Source organism: Panicum virgatum, chromosome 2K (assembly GCF_016808335.1).
Source record: "Panicum virgatum strain AP13 chromosome 2K, P.virgatum_v5, whole genome shotgun sequence".
NCBI classification, from domain to species: Eukaryota; Viridiplantae; Streptophyta; class Magnoliopsida; order Poales; family Poaceae; genus Panicum; species Panicum virgatum.
This window is the reverse complement of record NC_053137.1, coordinates 17,914,677-17,936,974: the sequence shown is the minus strand read 5'-3', so window position 1 is coordinate 17,936,974 and position 22,298 is coordinate 17,914,677. Positions and strand designations below refer to the sequence as shown.

The window sequence follows — 22,298 nt, the reverse complement described above, 5'->3', positions numbered from 1 at the left end:
CTGACCACAAATCTACAGCAAGATAGACAAACACAAAATCTAAGGCATGCATTTTGTGTGTGTGTGTGTGTGTGTGTGTGTGTGTGTGTGTTGTGAGACAAAGGAAAATTCTGGTATCTATAAGTCTCTGTGGTTCGAGTATCTATTATCTATATCTGCTAGATAGAACTAGGTATAGCCCCTCGGGACGATCTCGACCGTTGACGGGATCGAAAGGTGGATTTTCTGGCCTCATGTGGCCCCCTACTTAGGACCAGGTTTAAATTAAGAGGCAACTTGGCCACCAAGTTCGCTAGGGGAAACTTAGCATCCAAGTTACCTACCCCTATATATGTAACCAACTTGCCCTTTGAGCCTTGTGTGGAAGGAAATCAGACTCATTTGGGCCAGCAAATTCTCTTTCAGTTCAGCAAAATGCATGATGGTTCCATCTACAGCGCTAAACTTTCTTATAAGTTAAAATTTGGGGCCATTTTGTGCACACCATTCCCCTACAGTCGTAGCAGTAGTGTCATAAACGGTAAGTGCCAATGTTGAGGCAATAGAAAATGAAATATCTAGATGTAGGGGCACCCATGCATGATGTAGCCATCGTCAATGAATTGAAATCGGGGTTGACAGTAACCAAGGAGCACACATGATGCCAAATGATGTTGGGGTTGAGGCGGCATGCTCGAAGAAGGCAGCAAAGGCGTAGAACTCGAAAGATGATGTTGGCCATGCAAGCCATGCTTGTGCTAATGTAGTTGTGGATGAAATCACACTTGCAATCACTGTGGTGTTGAAGATGCAACAAAAAGAGCCACCCCGGACATGGTCGCAAATATGAGGGCAGGCGTGTGTTGCCGCTGGTGATGACCAAAAGCATCAAAGCAATGGCCTAAGGCGATGCAGCAGCAGCCTTGTTACTTGGCGGCTTGGTGTCCATATTTGAATAATAACATCATAAAGGGATGATACTGTTGATCAACTAATTAGATTTATGAAGAATAGGAAACAATAGCCATGAACGATGCCACGTAGATCAGAGTTGATGACTGTAGTATTTGAGACATCCTGAATTATTGGTGACAATGAGGTGAGGTTAGCGGCACCGGCGCATGAAGGCATCCTTGGGCACGACACGACGTTGTTTGTCACACCATCATGGATGAGGAGATGCCAGTATAGTCACACCATAAAACTTGAAGGGCAAGAAGCACCTTCTAGATGTAGACAGAAATAAAGAAACCTAACCCTAACAATTCCTATCATATCACGGTTGTCACAATCCTTAACATGTACTCTTAACAAAAAGGATGCAATAATCATGCTGTGGCTCGAGCCCAAAGGTTGCCGGTGGTGACAAAACTTGTCCTGGAGGATATGAACGACATTGTGATGATGCCATGAAGTAGTTGTGTGATTGTGCTAAAAGAAGCAGATGGCTGTGTGGGAACATGTCTCAGGACAATAATATAGATGGAGCTGTGAAGCCAACAGAGAGCACTTTCATTTTCATCAACATGTTTCGACGCTTCTAGGAGAAGATTTGGCATCAAGTAATTGCAATGGCAGAGGCGATCCTCATAATAGAGTTTGTGCAAAACCCAATTGTGATTTATAAACGAGATTACAAGAAAAAAGAAAAAAAAAATCTTGCACCACCGTTGGTTCAATGGAGAAACACCGAAATTCTTGGCACCTAGTTTCTTCATCTGGATAATGAGGAAAATAGGACTGTCTTCAACGAAGTTATTACGAACGACCTAGCGAGGAAATATTTTGAATGCAACTCAACAAGAGGAATAATTTTACCTATGTCGTTTTAGCAAGAATCCAATCAGTCCAGCTGCAAAATGATGCTTTGGACTCAAACGTTAGGAGCAGGACAAACGGTGAGTATACGAGTACAGCCAAGTCTGCCTACCAAAAACAGATGCAACTTTTTGATAGGAGGTTCGTGCAAAATAAGATGCCCAGTGCGGCAATGCCCACCGCTCACAACGTCACATACGGTGGATGGCCTAAATAAAACACCGCGTTTTGGCACCGTCGTTGTCTGCACCGTCGTTTTGCAGTACTGGAGGTCTCGAGACTGTACTAGTAGGTTGTATTGGAGGACATCGAGATGGTTTAATCTATCCTTGAGTGGTGGACTGTAGACGAGAAATATTTCGAAGGAAGAGCGTTGGAATATTTCTAACGGCATTATCGCCATCTACTATGCCAAAGTGTCTTCGTCGAAGTTTCCAGCATTGTTCCCTATCGGTGACAGAGGCAGCCTCTAGAGCGAAGACAAACATTGGGCTTTGGAGGAGAGGCGTGGCCTCTTGGTCTCCGCGTTGGAATTTGCAAGCGCATTGGAAGGTTAACTTTAAATAGTTATTGTCCTTATGAATTAAATATTGTAATCCCTCCAGGTCTGATTTCAACATCATAATCTGATTTTTTTTCGTAATGGAGGTAGTAATGAAAAGACTCAAACATTCAAAAAACTATTCCGAAATTATTGACACCCAAAATTGGCACGAGGAAGATAAGGCATTGAAGATGAAGATTCGAGGTTCAGCTGCAATACAACTCGGATAGTCTGGATGATGCACACTCGGATCGTCCGGCCTTATTAGCCGCCGCAATTTCATTGGATCTACACGCATTGTGCATTGAGTATTTGGCGTGTGTTTTCAGGCAAAAACCATTAAATGCCATGTCAAAAATACCAAACATGATTGCATGGTTATTATAGTACGCCAAAAATACCATGCATGGAGCCTTAATGAGTGATAATTTATTTGTCACACTTAACTTGTCTTGAAATTACTTGAATCCCTTAGGACCATTCCAATCAGAGAAACTACATAGTTTCCATAGCATTAAATTAAGTGTCATGTAAGTTTCTCACACCTTATTAATTTGTTTTGAAATTCCTTGAATCCCTTAGGACCATTCCAATCGGAGAAACTACATAGTTTCCATAGCATTAAATAAAGTGTCAAGTAAGAAATTTGATAATGTGGCAAGATAGTTAATGAGGTGACATGAGAAAATGGCTTCTTATATAAGAAACCATGTCTACGCCAGAACCAAGAAAGCAAAATGGGGGTTTGGAGGAGGGAGGAAGAAAAGAGATGATTGAGTGTGAATCTATTATGAATAAACTAACCATTAATTAGGACTAGTTTTAAGAGTAATATCTTCGTGGCATAGTAAGTATAGAAACTATTTGGTGGTTTCTCCTAATATCTTATATTCAGAACAGAATGAGTAGTTTGTTTAGTTTGGATATCGTGGAACAAATGGACCGTAATATGTGGATGAACACAGGCAGGGATGCCACCATCACCATAATATGTGCATGAACAGAGATAGGGATGTCCCCACCCATGTTCAGCGATTAAGTTTCATCACAGCTTCTTGTTAAATATCGGGTCTATTCAGTCATGTGTAGATCGATGAATGCAAGCAATGAACTTGTCTGTCAGTTATTTGTATCTAACTGGGGTGCCTAAGAAAACAGATTTTGTGGCCTGAGATTTACTGCGAATCTTAGGTATATTAGGATTCCAATAATCCAACATGCAGTAAGGTTCATGGATACAAATCTTAGTACTTATAGCTTGCATGCACGAAATGATTTGAGCAGTAAATATAAGAGGGAAAGCAGAGGGGAAGGCTGCAGGTCCTGATGAAACGCCCTTCCACCCCGGTGTACAGAGGGGTGCTTCAGGAAAGCTTACCTCGAGGAGACGCACGCACGCAGCGATACGCAGCCGCCCGGTTGCCGATCTGGAGTGGAAGCGGCGGAGGAGCGCCGCGTTTCCGGTCGCAAAGAAAGCACTTGTTCTCCCGGCTCCACTCCAGAGTCCAGTCTGAGGATGCTTCAAGAAGGGTCGCGGACAGGCAACTGTGTTTGGCGCACTTACGTTACATAACAATCCATGGGTGCCGGCCGGTTACTGCCAGTTGTTTTGAAGCCGTCTAAAGCATTACATGGCATTGAAGCATGAGGCTTCACCGGCAATGAAGCTATTATTATCGGTTTGTCTTACGAACTGGCACTGAAGCATAAACTTTCATTGCAGGTTCGTAACATAAACGGACAGTGAAACCTTTCAGGGCATCGTTGCCTAGTTTGATTTAGATAAAACATGTCCCTTCTCTCTCTTGATAACTCTAGTGTGTCATGATGCATGTCACCGATCGAATTTACTCGCATGGTACTTCATTTAAAGAGATTAGAAACCCTATTTGGATCAGCCAAGGTCAGTCCCAATGTCTAGTTTGGACCATCATCATTTCCTAGGCATCATATCTTCTATTTTGCTTTAAATGACCAAAAGTACTTTCTATAATGCTACTATATTTCTTTTTATTGTTTTCTGCACTAGTCATAACACTTAATTATTACTCCATCCCAGAAAACAGTTCGTTTTGGACATGATTTAGGATACCAAAGAGGCATTAATTAGATGCTATTTTCCCCTACACCCTGCCCGTGGTGTGCGTCCGCAAACTTTTTTATATTTTTTTGCATGGCCTCTTTCGCATTTTTTTATTCCGCTCGCACGCCCGCCCGCGTATTTTTTGCGCTCGGTTGTTTCCAGTATTCACGTTTCCGTCGTCGCCATGGAGTTCGTTGTTGTGGCATGGAGTTTGGCTGCTGCCGTCGTCGCGTGTAGTTAACTAGGTAGGAGCCCCCGCGGGGAGAATCAAGGATATACTTAAATCGAAACAAATTCTTTCTAGGAGGGGGAAAAAAAAGGAAACTCTATTCCGTCCACTCAAAGCAAACGGCTGGGCTATGAACAGCTTTGCACGAGTATCCGGGTTAAGTATGAAAACTTGAGCAATATCGTTTATCATAAGTAATGATTCAAAGTGGAACTACTTTAAAAATTAAAACTACTGTTTCTCATTGTCCAGGCTATTTATTTATACATGCATGTCTAAAAATACCATAGATCTATCTTTGAACCTTCTATGCACAATCACCTGTATAAAAGATAGAAGAAATTAGCAAACCTGCAGGTGCATCTGTTGAAATCACCATAGAAAATGTATACGGACTCATGTGTGATTGTAAATAAGTAAAAAAAAGTAGTTGCAACACACGAAAGTCAGTATGAATAAATTTTGGTAATCCAAAATTTCTTTCGGTGAATGCATGTGTTATTTGTAGTATAACATGAACTTACTATACTACTACCTCCGATTTTTTTTACTTGACGTCCAGACAAGCCAAACCTATTGTTTTGCAATACAATCTCTCTGGTCTAAAACGTCAAGTAAAAAAGTATAGAGGTAGCATATTGCTATAACTGTGGAGGTATAAGGAAACCACATTACCGTATTAGCTCTAGGACCTCCCAGGTCAGCCAAAGATTGTTCTGATTCCGTTGGTATGTTTAAGCAAGGAAAAAACCGATTTAGTCTCTACACAGAGAAAGCAAAAGGAGAGCATTAGTCAAGTTGGGAACTTGCAATGTCCCTACAGCCTGCAAAAGGAAAACAACAGTTTTTTTTATACAATTCCAAAACTAACACGACAATACTGGTAGAGAGAATTCAGAACGAAAGGAAGGTTTATTTCATGGCAACATTACCATTAAGATTGGTCGTCAAAAATTTCTTTGTACACAACATTATGTGTACTATTTGCATGCTCAGGGGGATTGTTTTCGATTAAAATACGTAATCCATCTGGCGAGGTCACCCGTGAAAGAGCAACGTAGAGTTGCCCGTGAGAGAAAACTGGACTTGGTAAATAGACACCAACTCTATTGAGTGTCTACCCTTGACTCTTGTTTATGGTCATCGCGTATGAAACTCTGATCGGAAACTGACGCCGCTTTATTTTGAAAGGCCACTTCTTATCAACTGATGTAGTTATTATCCTTGGGATATATGCTTTACATCCTTTAGCTATTCCTGTTATTATCTCCACTTCAATTACACGGCGAGTTAACTGAGTAACAATAAGTCTTGTTCCATTGCAAAGGCCCTTTGATGGGTTAAGATTGCGCAATAGCATTATGGGGACACCTATTTTTAGCTTAAGGTGATGGTCCGGCAAGCCACTCAGCTGTATCGTGTTGAGGAACTCCACCGGATAAAGTGAATCAAGCGTGGCACGATTATTCGTATCATCATCAATGGAGTCTGAACTATATTATGATGTTTCCTCTGTTGCTAGCTGAGAAATCATTTGGAGATTGATCTGAGCAGCTACCTCATTTGTTGGTGCAAGGATTGCTCGTTGACATAAGTAGGCAGATTGATCTGACAAGTCTGATGCATCATAGACAAAAGAGATTGAGGAATGTTGAGTACTCTATCCTGCTTGTGATGAGTGAATTGTCAACCGTGCGATGTGATCGTGTGCTTAGTCTTTGGTTGCAGGTACACGGGCGTCAAGTGTCGACGGAGAGCTGCCGTGGAGGTGCTGTGGCCGATGGACCGTGCGGTGGACGGTGGTGAAGGGCAGCCGGGACCGGAGCTCATGCCGGGCGGTAGCTGTGGCATCCACTCCTGGATCGAGGGCACAAGCGGCGACGGAAGGCGGGTTTCTTGGTTTGCACCACAAAACCAAGGAGGCGGACGGCGGTTGACGACGCCAAGTCGTGGAGGCACGAGCGTCGGTCTCGGGACTGACGGAGGCAACGGGCGTCGACGGCGTCTAGGCCCTCACTGCGGGTGAGGAGGTGACGGGCGTCGGGCGGCGTCTAGGGCCGTCATAAGGCCGAGGCGGGAACGGCGTCTAGGGCCACGGCGTGGAGGCGGGAATCTTCCCGCGCGTGGAGTTTTGACGGTTTTCTCAAAACCGGCCACCTACCCGGGTTTCGCGGACCCCCAAAACCGCGAACCGGATCTTCATCCACACGGCGGCATCGCGGAGAAGACTTCGACTCGAAGAAAGAACCTCGACCGTCGGATGAGTCCTTGTATCTTTTTCCGGATTTGCCCCTACGGGCCTTCTAGTGTCTATTTGAGTCTAGGGGTAGTTTAGTCTTTTGGGTTGAGAGTTGTTGGGGTTAAATACCCCCTCACCCCCTCTCTCTCTCTTGCTCTCTTTTCCCGGCGCCAGAACAGAGCCGCCCTCCTCCTCACGTCGCCCCTCTCTCCTCCTCTCTGTTCTTCCTTTTCTTCTCTAGGATTAGGATTTTGGAGATGGATTTTTGAGACTCTTGTACTGAGATTGTGTGGGAAAGGAGGCCCTTCCCTCCTTGTGCCCTCGGGGCTTTTGATCTCGTGTCAATCTCGTTCATCTTGTGCCTCGTTTGGATGAATTTCGATTTTCCTTTGTCGATTCTTGAGTACGAGATGAGAGGTTGTCTTGTGGTGATTGTGTGACTCTTTGAAGTGATTCTAATCCATCTAGCCAAGTGCTAAAAGCCTCGGAATCACGAGTCCCCTCGGATCGAAGTTTTTTGAGTTCTAAAGAAAACCCCGTTCTTGCTCGGAGATTCTTCGATTCCTCCCAAACCATGGAGTGATTCGTCAATTCCTTCCGTGGACATGTTCGCAAGTCCTTTGTGATCATGCCTGCAAAATTTGAGCCCCTTTAGACTTGATTTGATCCCTCAATCACCAAGTTTTCCAAAGAACGCGGGCTGAAAAATCGTTTCTGGACACGGGCTGAGTTTTTACCTATCGCCGGTTAAACCGACGCTTGTGATGTGGTGCGTCGGATCAACCGGTGAGTAGGTTTTTCGCACGTTCGGGTTTTCTGCTCTTCGCTTGGTTGCACCGGTGCATTAGCTCCACGTGCATCGGATCAACCGGTGATAATTATTTGTTGTGCTGCTTTGAGCATTTAACCGGCGTATTGGGGTTTCTTAACGTCGGTTCATCCGGTGCTCTGCTGGGTCCTTTTGTTGCCTCTCTGGACAACTGCACCGGCATTTTAGATTTGCTTACATCGGCTTAACCGGTGCTTGGAATCTCAGATTTGTGGTCCCTCTGGACAACTGCACCGGCGTTGGTGTTTGATTTTGCCGGATCATCCGGTGTGTAACACCGGTTGAACCGACGTTGTTCAAACCCATCCGTCGGATCAACCGGTGCTCACTTTTTGTCTACTGCCGGCTCTGTCTCATCGGTTGAACCGACGTTGTTCAAATCCATACGTCGGATCAACCGGTGAGGTATACCGTGCTGTTTTTGTGCTGCTTGTTCGTGAATTCTTCCGCATTTGTTCTTGCTTGTTCCTAAGGTTGTTTTGAGTTGGTGTAGCTTCTCCATAGCTACAACGCACTTCACCTAGGATGTTAGGGTTGGGTGTGCATTTTGGAATCATAAGCCGAGCTTTCGATTACGATAAATTTTTATCGGCTCCCATTCACCCCCCCCTCTGGTCGTCTTTTCGGTCCCTCAATTGGTATTAGAGCTTTGTTGAGGTTTTCAGTACCTTAACCGGTTCGAAAATCACTTGGCAACCATGGCGAGTCTTGGTAAGATCCCTGTGTTTTCCGGTGAGGATTATGCTTATTGAAAGGTGCGCATGCATGCCTTCTTGCAAAGCATGGGACCCGAGGTCTGGGATATCACCAAGAAACAGGCGTACAAGGTGCTTGCCGTTCGGACCTCTCCTCTTCAGGTGTCCGAGTACGAGGCTAATGCCAAGGCTGTCAATGCCTTGTTCGCTGGCGTTTCTCGTGCGGAGTTCTCACACGTCTAGGGTTTTCAGGAAGCCCACAAAGTTTGGACGTATCTTGAGAACTACCACGAGGGCACACCTCAGGTGAAGGCTAGACTATTCGAGACTCACCTGCGTGAATATGAGAACATCACACAAGGGCCGGGTGAGAGCATTGGCGACATGTTCAGTAGGTTTCAATCGATTGTGAACAAAGTCAGTGCGAATAGATCTGCTGATGCCCTTGACTACACAGAACACGAGAAGGCCCTCAAGTTGCTCTACGCACTTGACCGCTCTGTGTGGGATCTCAAGGTGAACACGATCATCGAGTCTGCAGGCTATGAGACTCTGACCGTGAATGAGCTTTTCAGCAAGCTCAAGGCCACAGAGGTGGATAACCAGACACGAGCTAAGCTCAATGGTGCCCCTCCTTCCAAGAGCATCGCTCTTGTGACTGGCCCAGGTGGATCGAGCTCAAACGCTAACTCTGCTCTTGGCTTTTCTCTTGCCTCTTTGCCTTCTGTTATAGATGAGCAGTTAGAGACGCTGGGCGACGACGACTTGTGCCTCCTCATCAACAAGTTCCAGCGTGTCTACCACAACAGGCAGAGGAAGAAGAATCCCGGGTGCTACCACTGCGGCGATTTGAACCACTTCATCGCCGACTGCCCCCAAGAAGTCCGGCGGTGGCCAAAACAACAACTTCGACTACTACCGCCACTGCGACCGCGACGAGGGAGGCTCCAACAAGGAGCGTCGGCGTCACAAGCACCACAGTCGTGACCGGGGAGGACGCTTCGACAAGGAGTCGCTCAAGAAGCGCTTCCAGTACAAGGCCAAGAAGCGGGAGAAGGCTTTCCTGGCGCAGCTCAGCGACCTCGACAAGAGCTCCGACACCGACCGCTCTTCTTCACCGACCTCTGACGATGACGACAAGAAGAAGAATAAGCGGGACAAGGATGCCACCGGCTTCATCGGCCTTTGCTTGGCGGCCGGTCGGCGCAAGGGTTTCTGCACCATGGCGGGTGAAGCCAATGGTGCTCGTGCGTCTCCAGGCGGGCATGCTACACCGACGCATGACGGCTCTTCTCCTGGATCCGAGAGTGATTCAGAGGTAAACTCCACTATTAACCTGCTTGATACTGAGGTTAGGGAGTTGTACGCTGCTCTCGACAACCAAAAGAGGCTGCTTAAGGAAGCAGCTAAAGAGCGTAGAAAGCTTAGGGCTGAGCTGGCTTGCGCTAGAGAGAAATCTGGTGAGGATGAGTGCGCTGGCGGCATATCTCACATGAATGATCTTGTTGCTCTCCGTGCGAAGCATGATGAGAACGTCGCAAACTTAGATGTTGCTAAGACTTCGCTTGCTGACGTGTCTCACGAGCTAGCCAAGGCCAAGCATGAGCTTGAACTGGTCAAGGACGCTCCCATAGTTAGTGATGTGCTTGAATGTGATTAGTGTCCCATCTTTAAGTCTGATCAAGCCGCTTTGCAATCTAAATTTGCTACGGTTGTGTGCGAGATAGAGGAGATGAAGTCTAGGCCAGTTTTGCTTGGTGCGTGTAAGTTTTGTCCCACGCTTAGGTCGGAGCTAGATGAGAAGAATGCCTTGATTAAGTCTTTGGGAAAGACTAAGGTCGTGGAGTCTAGCCCACCTATTGATTGTCATATTTGCCCTGGTCTGATTTCTGATTTGGATAATCTTGCGGTACAGAAAGCCAACTTGGAGAATGAGAACACATATCTTAGGCCGATTCTGAGTTGGGTTTCTAGCAGTTAGCCGCAGTTGGGCATGATGATCAAGCATTTTAAGCGTTGTGATGGTTTTGGGGTCGGTTACACATACACGAAGTCAGACTTTGACAAGTTGTATTGTTAGATCGGCAAGGCTGTAGGAGCTCCAAGTGCTCTAAACACTATCACGAGCACGCAGCCTTCGCTTGTTGACCCCGTGGATGGTGTGCTGAAAGAACCACAAAAAGCTCCTCCACAGAAGCAGGTTTGGGTTCCAAAGCCCACTGAGCTGAGGAATCCCCTTGATACGCTCCCTGCTGCCACAGCCCAGGTTGCCCAGAAGAAGGGGGCTGCTCCTCCCCGTCCGCAGGCGAGGCCTCCACCTCTCAAGAGAGGTGAGGTACCACTGCGAGTACTGTGACAGAGAGGGTCACCTGAAGGAGTTTTGCTTCAGAAGGAAGCGGGCTGTGAGGCGTGAGCAGGAGAGACGCAACTCGGACATGTACTCTGCTCGGGTGCATGGTCCTTCTCGGCGTGGTGGTAGGCAAGATGCTAGGGCGCGCCGTGTAGGTGGAGGACAGGGAGACGATGGTGGTTACTGTGCTCCAGCGGGTGGTCGCTTTGCCAGTCGTGCTCCTGGTCGTCCTCAGTACGGCTATGGACCACGGGACCGAGGCTTTGGAGGAGGTTACGATGCACCACACTTTCCTCGCGGTGGTGGTCGTCAGCCTCGCGGTAGACGGGACAGGGGATACGTTTTGCCTGATTTTGCTAACCCCTCTGTAGAGCAAATGGCTCGACACTGGTTTGCTTCACACTTTGCTAACCCCAGTGTTGAGACATTTGCTCACCCTTTGTCTCACTACTGATGTGTAGGTTGGAGGCTTGGAGAACAGGTGGATCATGGACTCCGGTTGTTCGCGCCATATGACCGGAAATGACAAATGGTTCTCCAGCCTCACCCCAACGCGCCACAAAGAATACTTCATATTTTGGGATAATGGTAAGGGCAAGGTACGTGGTGTTGGCGCTGTTCGTGTTTCTGATCGCTTCACCCTGAGAGAGGTTGCTTTTGTTTCGAATCTTGGCTTTAATTTGCTCTCTTTTTGCAACTTCTCGATGAGGGGTTTGAAGTTCGCTTCAAGGAGGGTTGTTCTCGAGTTTTGGATTCCAGAGGAGATTTGGTTTGCCGGGTTTTACCTCGCGATCGAGTTTTCTTGGTTGACTTCTCTGGAACTTCTTTTGGCCCTTCTCGTTGCTTGTTGGCTAGTCCTTCTTCCGATCTGTGGAAGTGGCATAGGAGACTTGGATATTTGAGCTTCGACTTGTTGTCTAGACTTAGCTCACTTGGCCTAATCCGAGGATTGCCCAAATTGAAGTTTGAAAAGGACCTTGTTTGCCATCCGTGTCGCCACGGGAAGATGATTGCCGCTTCTCATCCGCCTGTTAATCAGGTGATGACCACTCACCCTGGAGAGTTGCTACACATGGACACTGTTGGTCCTTCTAGGGTGATGTCAGTTGGTGGGAAGTGGTATGTTCTTGTGATCGTGGACGATTTTTCTCGCTATTCTTGGGTCTTTTTCATGAGGACCAAGGATGAGGCTTTCGAATTTGTTCGAGACTTGATCTTGAGGTTGAAAAACGAGCTACCCCAGGCCATGCGGGCGATTCGCAGTGATAATGGCACGGAATTCAAAAACGCTTGATTTGACACCTTTTGCAGTGATCAAGGACTTAAACACCAGTATTCTTCTCCATACACTCCATAGCAAAATGGGGTTATAGAGCGGAAGAATCGGACAATAGTGGAGATGGCTAGGACGATGCTCGATGACTATAGGACTCCTAGAAAGTACTGGGCTGAGGCAGTTAACACCGCTTGTTATGTGTCCAACCGCATTTTCTTGCGTGCTTTCATGCATAAGACTTCTTATGAGTTGCGATTTGGACGCCAGCCCCGTGTTAACTATCTCAGAGTTTTCGGTTGCCGGTGCTTTGTGCTGAAGGAAGGAAATCTTGATAAGTTTGAGTCTTGCTCGTCTGACGGCATTTTTCTCGGTTATGCATCTCATTCCAGAGCATACAGTGTGTTGCTTATTGATTCTAACATCGTCAGAGAGACTTGTGAAGTCACTTTCGACGAGACTACACCGTGCAATACTTCTGTCTTTGAAGTTGCAGGAGAGGATGAGCTCGGCACCTCCATGAGGAGGAAGAAGCTACGGAGGGTGATGCTGAGGCTACCATGCGTGCTGTGGACCCAGTCGCCTCCGCCACGAGCTCGGACGATGATGACGGCCCCGATCCTACTACATCTACTTCCCGGGGGCCAGTCGAGCAGGTGACTCAGCCTTCACCAGCTGCACCTGAGGAGGCACCAGCTTTGGTTGAGGAGGAGGCGACTTCGACAAGGGAAGCACCGCGACACATTCAGCGTCGTCATCCACCTCAACAGATGCTAGGTGATCTCAATGAGCGAGTCACACGGTCCAAGGTAACAAGTATCGCTGGCTTTGCTCATTCAGCGTTTGTTGCCTCTTTTGAGCCCAAAGATATTGGACACGCTCTTTCTGATTCAAATTGGATCAATGGCATGCATGAGGAACTCGAAAATTTTGAAAGAAACCAAGTTTGGGTTATAGTCGAGCCTCCACCTGCTTGTAATCCCATCGGAACGAAGTGGGTTTTCAAGAACAAGCAAGGTGAGGATGGGTTGGTTGTTCGAAACAAGGCTCGTCTTGTTGCCCAGGGGTTTTGCCAAAAAGAAGGGATTGATTTTGAGAAAACTTTTGCCCCTGTTGCTCGTTTAGAAGCGATTCGGATTTTTCTTTCATTTGCTGCTTTTAAGGGTTTTAAAGTTTTCCAAATGGACGTTAAATCTGTCTTCTTAAATGGTTTTATCGAAGAAGAGGTTTATGTGAAACAACCCCCTGGTTTCGAAAATCCCAAGTTTCCAAACCGTGTTTATAAACTTCAGAAAGCACTTTATGGTTTGAAACAGGCACCTAGAGCTTGGTATGATAGACTAAAAACATTTTTGCTGGCTCAGGGTTTCAAAATGGGATGTGTGGATAAAACTTTGTTCCTCATGCGGTCTGGCACTGATTTTCTATTAGTTCAGATATACGTGGATGATATTATCTTTAGTGGCTCTTCTCACGCTCTTGTCTCCAAGTTTTCTGAGCAGATGTCCAGGGAGTTCGAGATAAGTATGATGGGTGAGCTGCAGTTCTTCCTCGGGCTGCAGATCAAGCAAACTCCTCAGGGCACGTTTGTCCATCAAGCCAAGTACACCAGGGACTTACTGCGGAAGTTCGACATGAGTGACTTGTCACCTCAGCCGACTCCGATCAGCACTTCGACGGCGCTTGATGAGGACTTGGACGGTGAGGCAGTGGACCAGAAGGAGTACAGGACCATGATCGGCTCTCTCCTGTACCTGATGGCGACGCGGCCGGACATTCTGTTCGGCGTCGGCCTCTGTGCGCGGTATCAGGCTTCGCCGCGCACCTCCCACAGGCAGGTGGTGAAACGCATCTTCAGGTATCTGAAATTCACCCCTGAGTTTAGTCTTTGGTACTCTGCGGATTCTTCTCTGGTTTTAGTTGGCTTTTCTGATGCCGATTTAAGTGGGTGTCGGTTGGATCTCAAGTCGACATCCGGCACTTGTCAATTTCTCGGTACATCTTTGGTGTCTTGGTCCTCTCGCAAGCAGGCTAGCGTAGCGCTTTCTTCCATAGAAGCTGAGTATGTTGCCGCTGCTAGTTGTTGCTCCCAGATCCTATGGATGAAACAAAAGTTGCAGGATTATGGATTGAGTTATGATAGGGTTCCCATTTTCATAGACAACATGTCCGCTATTAGCATTGCAAAGAACACTGTCCTACACTCTAGAACCAAACACATAGATATCCGGTTCCACTTTCTGCGAAATAACCATGGGAGAGGCCACATAGACTTGATCAATGTCCCTTCAGAGAGGCAAACCGCAGATATACTAACCAAACCACTTGAGCAGGACACCTTTGCTCGCTTGCGAGGGGAGCTTGGGGTTTGTTACCCCTTTTGATCACTGACTTTTCTTTGGTTAGCTTTGTAGGGTTTATTTGTTCTTCTCGTAGTTTTCTAGGTTTGGTAGTTGCATTGTGCATATACATTGTACATTTATGCATTTTGCATTGCTTCACTTGCACTAGCATTCTTGTATACATTGCTATGATCTCCTAGTGCTTGCTAGTGTGAGTTTATAAATGTGATCATGTATAGCTTGCTCCACTGTGTATATGACTTCATCTGAGTTAAGCTATTTTGATTTGAAAATTTGAAAACATGGTCACCCTGTCTTGGCTACTAGTATGTTAGGGCGTGTTGATATGCTTTGCTATCTCATTCATGCTAGTGTGGCCTTTCGTTCAGCAATTCATACTTGACATGATCTAAAATTGATAAAATTGCTTGAATTGTGCTTTAAATGGAATGGAAAGATCCAGGTGGGATTGCTTGTCGCACTGATCGAGCTTTCGGGACGGCTCACTTTGCACTTGTGAGAACCCGGGCAAGGCTGTGCATGACTGAAACGAGTGTCTTAAGCTTCTGACTGCCTTTGGCATAGCCTTGGCTTCGTTGCTAAGTAAAGCTTGATAAGCTTTCAACCCCTGGCATTAAATTGCTTGATATAATTGCAAAATCAATATTTACAACATGCTTTGGATGTTTGTGACTCACCTGTATGAGTTTGATTAGCACTGTCTTTCATTCCCTACTTGCTAGTGCTAGATCAAGGGTGATACTTTTATTTCTCCTAAACTGGAACTTTCCTAGCACTAGACTGATTTGATATACCCTGTTGAGCTAGATGCAGGTCTTGTTTATGGATGCACACGTGCTTGTGACTAGTTGCTGCTCCTATCATTGTATCCCTGAATGCTTTCACTTACACCTCCTGCATTGCATTCATTGCATATCATATGTTCAGGGGGAGTCTCAGTTTCAGGGGGAGCTATAGGTCTAAGCCATGATGTGTGCATGTGCCAACAAGGGGGAGAAGTTAGAGTGCATACATGTGGTGAGAGTTGCATGAGTAAGGGGGAAATGCATGGAGTTTCTGCTTTGTTTAGCTCCTGTCTCTGTCTTTGAGGAGTCATTCTTGTGTTTGATCGATTGCGTCGAGTCGTTGCCCTTGTCTAAGGGAATCGATCTTTGCTTGGTCAAGTGACTTGTTCTTGCTTCTTTCGAGCTTTTGTCACTAGTTCAAGTTCTCTCTTGCTTCTTTGTTCTTCACTATTTTTGGTTCAATCTTGGTTCGTTTGTGGTGTGTTGACAATGCACTCATCAAGGGTGAGATTGAAGAATGTTGAGTACTCTATCCTGCTTGTGATGAGTAAATTGTCAACCGTGCGGTGTGATCGTGCGCTTGGTCTTTGGTTGCAGGTACACGGGGGTCAAGTGTCGACGGAGAGCTGCCGTGGAGGTGCTGTGGCCGATGGACCGTGCGGTGGACGGCGGTGAAGGGCAGCCGGGACCGGAGCTCGTGCCGGGCGGTAGCTGTGGCGTCCACTCCTAGATCGAGGGCACAAGCGGCGACGAAAGGCTAATAAAAACTACCTAACTAAACTAAATAAAAAATTATGAATTATCATATTTTTAATTTTTAATGCATTTTTATTTAATGCATTTTTATCATAGGTTTAGCTGACCTAAAAATTCAAGGAATTTTGAATTCTACCTATTTTTAAAATTTTATAATTCAAATTCAATTATGTTTAATGTATCACATCTAGCCAATATAAATTCCTTGTCTTTTTATCTACCTCCCAAAAAAATATCATAATTTTTAAACAATATTAACTATGCTTTCTTTATTATTTAATTGAAAGAGGTGTGAAATTCTAGAAATTTAGAAATTTTACTGTAGCAAAACCGTCTTTGGCTGAGCCAGGGTTGTTTTTCAAACGGTTTCGTTAGTTGGAGGTATAGGATGTCCGGTTTCGTAGTTCAAAGGCCAAAATCGGACTATCGTGATAGTTCAGAGTTGAAAAACGGACTTTACCCATTCTCTGAAAGTCTATCACGTGCCGTCCTAAATAATTGAACAATTGGATTATGGTCATTGAGCATCTGTATCAGAGCAGCCACAATTTCTTCGTTAGGCCAGAAGGTACTTTTTGCATAAGTAGCAATCTGCATCCTGTTTCTTAGCTCATTTTGAGTATCAAAGATATATAGCTGAGCATACTCTGGGCGTTTGCCTTCCTGTGGTAAGAGTGACCCAATGCGATGACAAAGCTGCCCACTTATCTTGAAAACATATGGCCCCCGACCATCATTGATAGAATCGATTATATTAACACCCATTGATGTGAAAGCAAACATTGAGTTGTAATATCTTACGTTCTCAAAGAAATGGGTTGACATTGATGGGTTCACTCCAGTGAGAAGGCTGTGCAAAGGTTCTGGAGGGGGTTTATAAGAAGGCAAGATGATACTCCCTTCTCTGCAGTATCGGTTGTAGGATGGACTTTTTGTCTGACGGCTCCGATTAACACGTTCTTCATACCAAAAAAGTGCACCACAATGCTGACATGTATAACCTGGTGGTCCAAGGTTCAATGGTGAGAAAACAGTACCTGCAATAACAGAGGAGAATATTTGTAAGGCTACAAACCTAATATAAATGCAGATGGTTAATTAGTATATGCAATATAATAAGGGAGGTGAGCATACTGCATGTATGTGCTGCAAAAATGTGCTAGTACAACCATTGCTCAAGACGTGCTATCATGCGAACTGTTCCGACGAGCTATAGCTGCCTTGTTGTCATCAGCAACAATCAAGGCGAGTTTGCCTGCATTATATAGCATCATTGCACACCATCATTCAGACAGTGTATGATTATACCATATTTGTGAGAAAAGAGATGGAATTAACAGGCACTGGAGTTAGACTTACGACGATGACCAGCAGATGGGGGTGGTATATGTGAAGAAGGTGGAGCTGAACCTGAGTAAGATGACAGTAAAAATGTATAGGCACAAAGTATATAAAGCAAAATAAGAATACATTTATATAGCCATAAAAGGTAGTCACCTTCGTTGTTGGATGCAGGCAAGAAGGTATTAGAAGGGTTCTGAGACGATTCGGCAATTTCTGCAGATTCACAAGCCATGGTAGTCCTACGGCGGACAGATCGTCTTGGTGACGTCCTGATCAGCCTGTCTGTATTTGAGAGGAACATGTATATGGAAGGAAAACCTGATGAAGTGCAAAGATCAAGAAGAAATATCAACAGTGGACAAATGAAATTAACCTTTTCGCAAGCTGGCCAACATACGTGCTTTACGCTTACGGCGTGATTGAGAAGCAGTCACCGAGTCTGGGTGTGGGAACTCTGATAGGGAAGAAAACAAATTAACAGTGTAAACACAGTTGCTTGCTTAGTCAAGCTCTTAGAGAGGACAAACAAAAAGAGCACACTTCAAGAAAAATAATAATGTTAACATAGGCATGCACGCACCAGGAAAGATTATAGGATAATTGAGTTTTAAAAAATACAACAGTCATCTTTCTGTACCCTATCATGTAACAGGAACTGCAAGCATAAGCCTTATGAGGAACAACAAATAAAATGGCACAAGTATGCTACTTACGCAGCTGATCATTGCTTATACATCGAGTAATCTTCCGCTGGCGAACAGAACGTGCATTTGCAAAACGGAATTCTGAAGGGAAATCATCAACATCACCTGGAAGCGTTCCATCTAGCAGAGAATTATGCTCAGCAGAAACAGCACGCGGCCCTACAAGATAAGTAAATCTAACAGGATCATCTACTAATAGAAACAGCTTACCTAATCCAAAAGCAACAGGGAGTCGAAAGATAATATAGCGAGCATGTGTTGACCAACCTGTTTGTGGGCAGGTTAACATAAGCTCCCGACGACGCATATTAGATGTTGATGTTCTATGTATCGACACTGTTGGAATACCCAGAAGGAAGAAATAGTTGATAGTTCACAGATACAGGCTGCATGAATAATGGATAACACATCACGTAATGGCAAAGAAAAAATAAACATGCCTCTGCAAAGTTAGTCTACTGCTATATGATTATGCTAATAGCAAAATGCCATAACTCACATGCCTGACGAAACCAGTGGATCGAAGGAGAAACCGAGTTCAATTAAGGAGGCAGTATGGCATTCTCCTCTCAGTCTAAAAATAAAAAAAGAAAAAGAAACCAATGCATACCTCAATTCCAACACTTAAAACACTGTCTGTTCGAGAGGAAATAGTAGCTTAGCTTTTTTTGAGTGCTTACCAAATTGTATTATAAATTAGAAAGACATTGTTGTTGAGCAACTTTCCCAGATATATGAAAGTTAAATTAAGGTGCACGTAAGCCGAATGATGTATAAGGTGCAAGGAGAAATAATGCAACAGGCTAAAGCTAAAACCATTGTTATCTTCTTGGGGGACCAACCTTGGAGGTCCAATTACGAATCTGATAAACAACCCCATCGATCAAAGCCATAACCATCAACCCCTATTACACTGTTGTTGCAGAATCCAGACGCTAAGACGTCTTTATTTACCTCTAATACTGTTGTTGACTAATATACTATTCTCTGATGAGACCAAATCATCTCGATTCAGAAAAAAGACAAAATCAGAAACAGGTTTGATAAAAGGAAAAAAAGAACAGATAATAACACGTGGGAGAATGCAGAATACATACATGTAAATATCGATTGTGAAATACGTGATGAGTACCTTATCCGCCGCCGACGGCGTCCATTCACCACCACGACCGCGCAGCTGTTCAGCTCGGGAGCAAGAGCAGAAGGAGAGGATGGAAGGCCAAGGCGCGGAGGAGCGGAGTCGCAGCGCTGCAGCAGTGAGAGTGAGACCAGTAGTCGAGAGGGGTGAGGTGACGGAGGAGCCAACAGAGGAGCGCAAAATCTTCGGACGAGCGGAACTCGGCAAATGGCGAAGAATGAGCAAGAGCCATGGTGGATAGCATCTCGGAGAGGAGGGGAAGGTCAAGTTTTCCTCCTCGGCACTTCCGCAGCCGGCACGCGTACGGAGAGCGGCGCGACGTCGGCGCCTGGATAGCGATGGAGCCCACGTGGCAAGGCGGACGGCCCGCGTAGAATGGGAGAGTCTACGGCCAAGATTGCGCCGAATAGAAGATCGAACGGTGGGCTGAAGTGGAAGCTACTGTTTTACTGTTGCAGATCGGAGCCCCCGGCGCCCAGGTGGCTGTAGTGTTTAGATGCGAAAATTGAAGCTGAAAAATATTGTAGTATTTTTCGTTTATATGTGGTAAATATTGTTCTATTATGGACTAACTAGGTTTAAAAGATTCATCTCGCAACGTACATCCAAATTGTACAATAAGTTGATTTAGTATTTCATGCCTACATCATTTATTATATTTAATATTTGGATCAGTTGGATCCATGCCACTACAATTTCTTGAAATTGGATTTCATGTTGAAATCTATGCCATTGAGTGGCATAATTTTCAACGTGAAACCCAATTTCACGGAGTTGTGGTGGCATGAATCGAATTTTCCCTTAATATTTCGATGTGACGGAAAGTTTATAAATTTTAGAGAAACTAAACACAGGCACGATGACCGCGCCGCGGTTTGCCGGGAATCGAGCGCGGAGACGCATCGGGCTGTGCGGGACTGCGGTTGGGCGTGGGATGCATTCACAGGCAACGAAGCGACAGGGGCAATACCGTCTAAAATGCTGCGTGGTGAACCATGAAAGTGATCGGGTGCTCTAGCTTAAAAGGGGAGGGGGTGAATTAGGCACTAATAAAACCTTTGACCTATGGCTCCAACTAGTTTGCACAAAACTTAAACTTAAAACAAGCTATCTAGATGTGCAACTAGGTTGTTCTAGTGTAAAACCCCTATCCCAAAAGAGTTTAGCAACCTATAGCCTTTTCTATCAAGAAACTACTCTATGAAAGTAAAGGCATACAAATTGCAAGTATGAAATGCGGAAACTTAAAGAGCGGGATAGGAGATAGCAAACTCTTGACGCGGGTGTTTATCCCGTGGTTCGGTTAGCCACAAAGGCACATCTACATCCACGTTGTTGTAGCACTCACTAAGAGTATTGCTACTCGGCCACCAAGTCTCTTCCGTGAACACAATCACGGTCACCTTGGCCCCGGGTTCCACTAAGGAGCTTCTCCACAAAGGATGGGGGTCTCCACGTCCCCCGCACAAAGTGTCGTCGCCGCTCCACACCAAGTCGGAGGGTCGATGACGTTGCCGGCGAGCTTTACGCTCCAAGGTGCCGGCGCACCAAGCTCTTGTTTTGGTTCACTAGAGAACCACAGCACAAAGGCTCAATGCCTTGCAATCACACTCACTAAAAGCTAATCTAGCACTCACACTTTACAAAGCTAGTGCTATAAACTAAGGATATGATCTATGAGCTCTTGTATGGCTTGGAGATGTTCTTGGATGTGTATGAGGTGTCTTGGGACTCCAGCAATCTTCAAATGGCCGGGGTGAGGCGTATATATAGGCCACCAAGTCTTGTAGCCGTTGCTCCAACGGTCAGCAGAATTCTGCGTATCACCGGTTGAACCGATGCCTCTGGCAGGGGTAGCGTCGGTTCATCCGGTCACTCACAACCCAAAGTAGCCGTTGAGCTTCTGACAGCTGACGCAGTGATCACCGGTTGAACCGATGCTTTGTACCGATGCATCACCGGTTCATCCGGTGCTTAAAAATCTTCTCCTGGGCGCTGACGTCATTGCACCGATGCCATACTCCGATGCACCGTCGGTTAAACCGGTGCTGAAGAAACTTCTCCTGAGCACTTGGCATCGTCTCTGGAACATAGGACGCCCAATGCACCGTTAGCGGAACCCCCGTAGGGCGGCCCTCCGGTACTTGCTACGCCTATATTTTTTTCTTTTTGTCATCACTTGAACCTAAAAGTCTGAGAATGGTTATCTTAACAATCATGTTAGTCCAAGTGTTGTGTTGTCATTCGATTACCAAAATCACTCGAAATGGCATAAATAGTGCCATGTTCGTTACAAACCAAAACGAGCTGAATTGTGAAAACTCTACTTCACAACCAGAGTGAACTCTTTTCTAGGATGGAGGGATATATATACGAGGTTATGATGAGGCAACGAAATGAAATCTGAAATCTACACCTAACAGTGGCGCGCTTGGTTTTATCGTGATGAAACTAATATTTCTTCTTTTCTAATTTGATGTAGCATCATACAAAGGCTAATATGGCACGAAAGGATGAAACTCTTCCGACACCCCTCTCTCTTGCAACTACATATTACCAGCCCCTTGTATGATGCTGCATACTCAAGGCAAGGGGCCAGATGCATAGTTACTACCAGCCCCATACGTAATATAAGCAGCCTTAGAGTGCGGATAGGACCCGGCCCCCGTGTCGCCCACCGCTCGGGCGGCGACTCAAACCCTAGCCGCCGCCGCCCTCTCCCCCCCCCCCCCACCTTTCCTTCCCACCTCGCCGCCGCCAGAGGCCCCCGCCGGAAGCCCGCGTGAACCCGGGGATGGCGGCGGCGGGGCGTTTCTTCCTCGCCTCGGTCGCCCTCGAGCGGGTCTGAGCGGGCGACGGCGAGCTCACACCGGTGCGGAGCGGGGGGACGGCGGCCCGGCATGTGGGCGCAGGCACCGGCGAGGGGGCGGCTCGGAGCGGCGCGCGTGCTCCTCGCTGCTACTGCGACGGCTAGCGTCTCTGCTGCTTGGCGGGGACGGCGGGGACGGCGGCCGGATCGGTCCTCCCTGGGCTAGATCTGTGCGCGCAGGGGTCTGGTGGGCGTCGGCGGTGGTGTCTACGGCGGCCCGGCGGCCATGTCCCCGAGCAGTCCTCTGCAGTGTGGGACGGCGGCAGTGGCGAGCTGCAACAGCGGCATGCGATGACGACG

At 46.2% G+C, this 22,298-nt stretch overlaps 1 protein-coding gene and 1 pseudogene across 5 annotated transcripts; both read right to left on the bottom strand.

Annotated features, from left to right (window-relative positions):
- Window positions 1–5,529: 5,529 nt before the first annotated feature.
- LOC120695169 lies at window positions 5,530–6,216 on the bottom strand (annotated as a pseudogene).
- Window positions 6,217–16,679: 10,463 nt separating this feature from the next.
- Window positions 16,680–19,395, bottom strand: LOC120669815. Of its 5 annotated transcripts, none has more exons than XM_039949693.1 (9): window positions 19,124–19,395; window positions 18,491–18,565; window positions 18,259–18,377; window positions 18,097–18,150; window positions 17,661–17,741; window positions 17,441–17,569; window positions 17,303–17,353; window positions 17,078–17,198; window positions 16,680–16,980 (listed from the first exon to the last, which is right to left on the bottom strand). In XM_039949693.1, the coding sequence occupies exons 3-8, from the start codon at window positions 18,296–18,298 to the stop codon at window positions 17,119–17,121; spliced, it is 435 nt and encodes a 144-aa protein (XP_039805627.1). In that variant the 5' UTR covers window positions 18,299–18,377; window positions 18,491–18,565; window positions 19,124–19,395; the 3' UTR covers window positions 16,680–16,980; window positions 17,078–17,118. The 5 variants fall into 5 exon arrangements, with proteins under 5 accessions (XP_039805627.1, XP_039805618.1, XP_039805589.1 ...); XM_039949684.1 differs by having other exon boundaries at window positions 17,113–17,198; window positions 18,001–18,150; window positions 19,124–19,394; XM_039949655.1 differs by having other exon boundaries at window positions 18,001–18,150; window positions 19,124–19,391.
- Window positions 19,396–22,298: the final 2,903 nt, after the last annotated feature.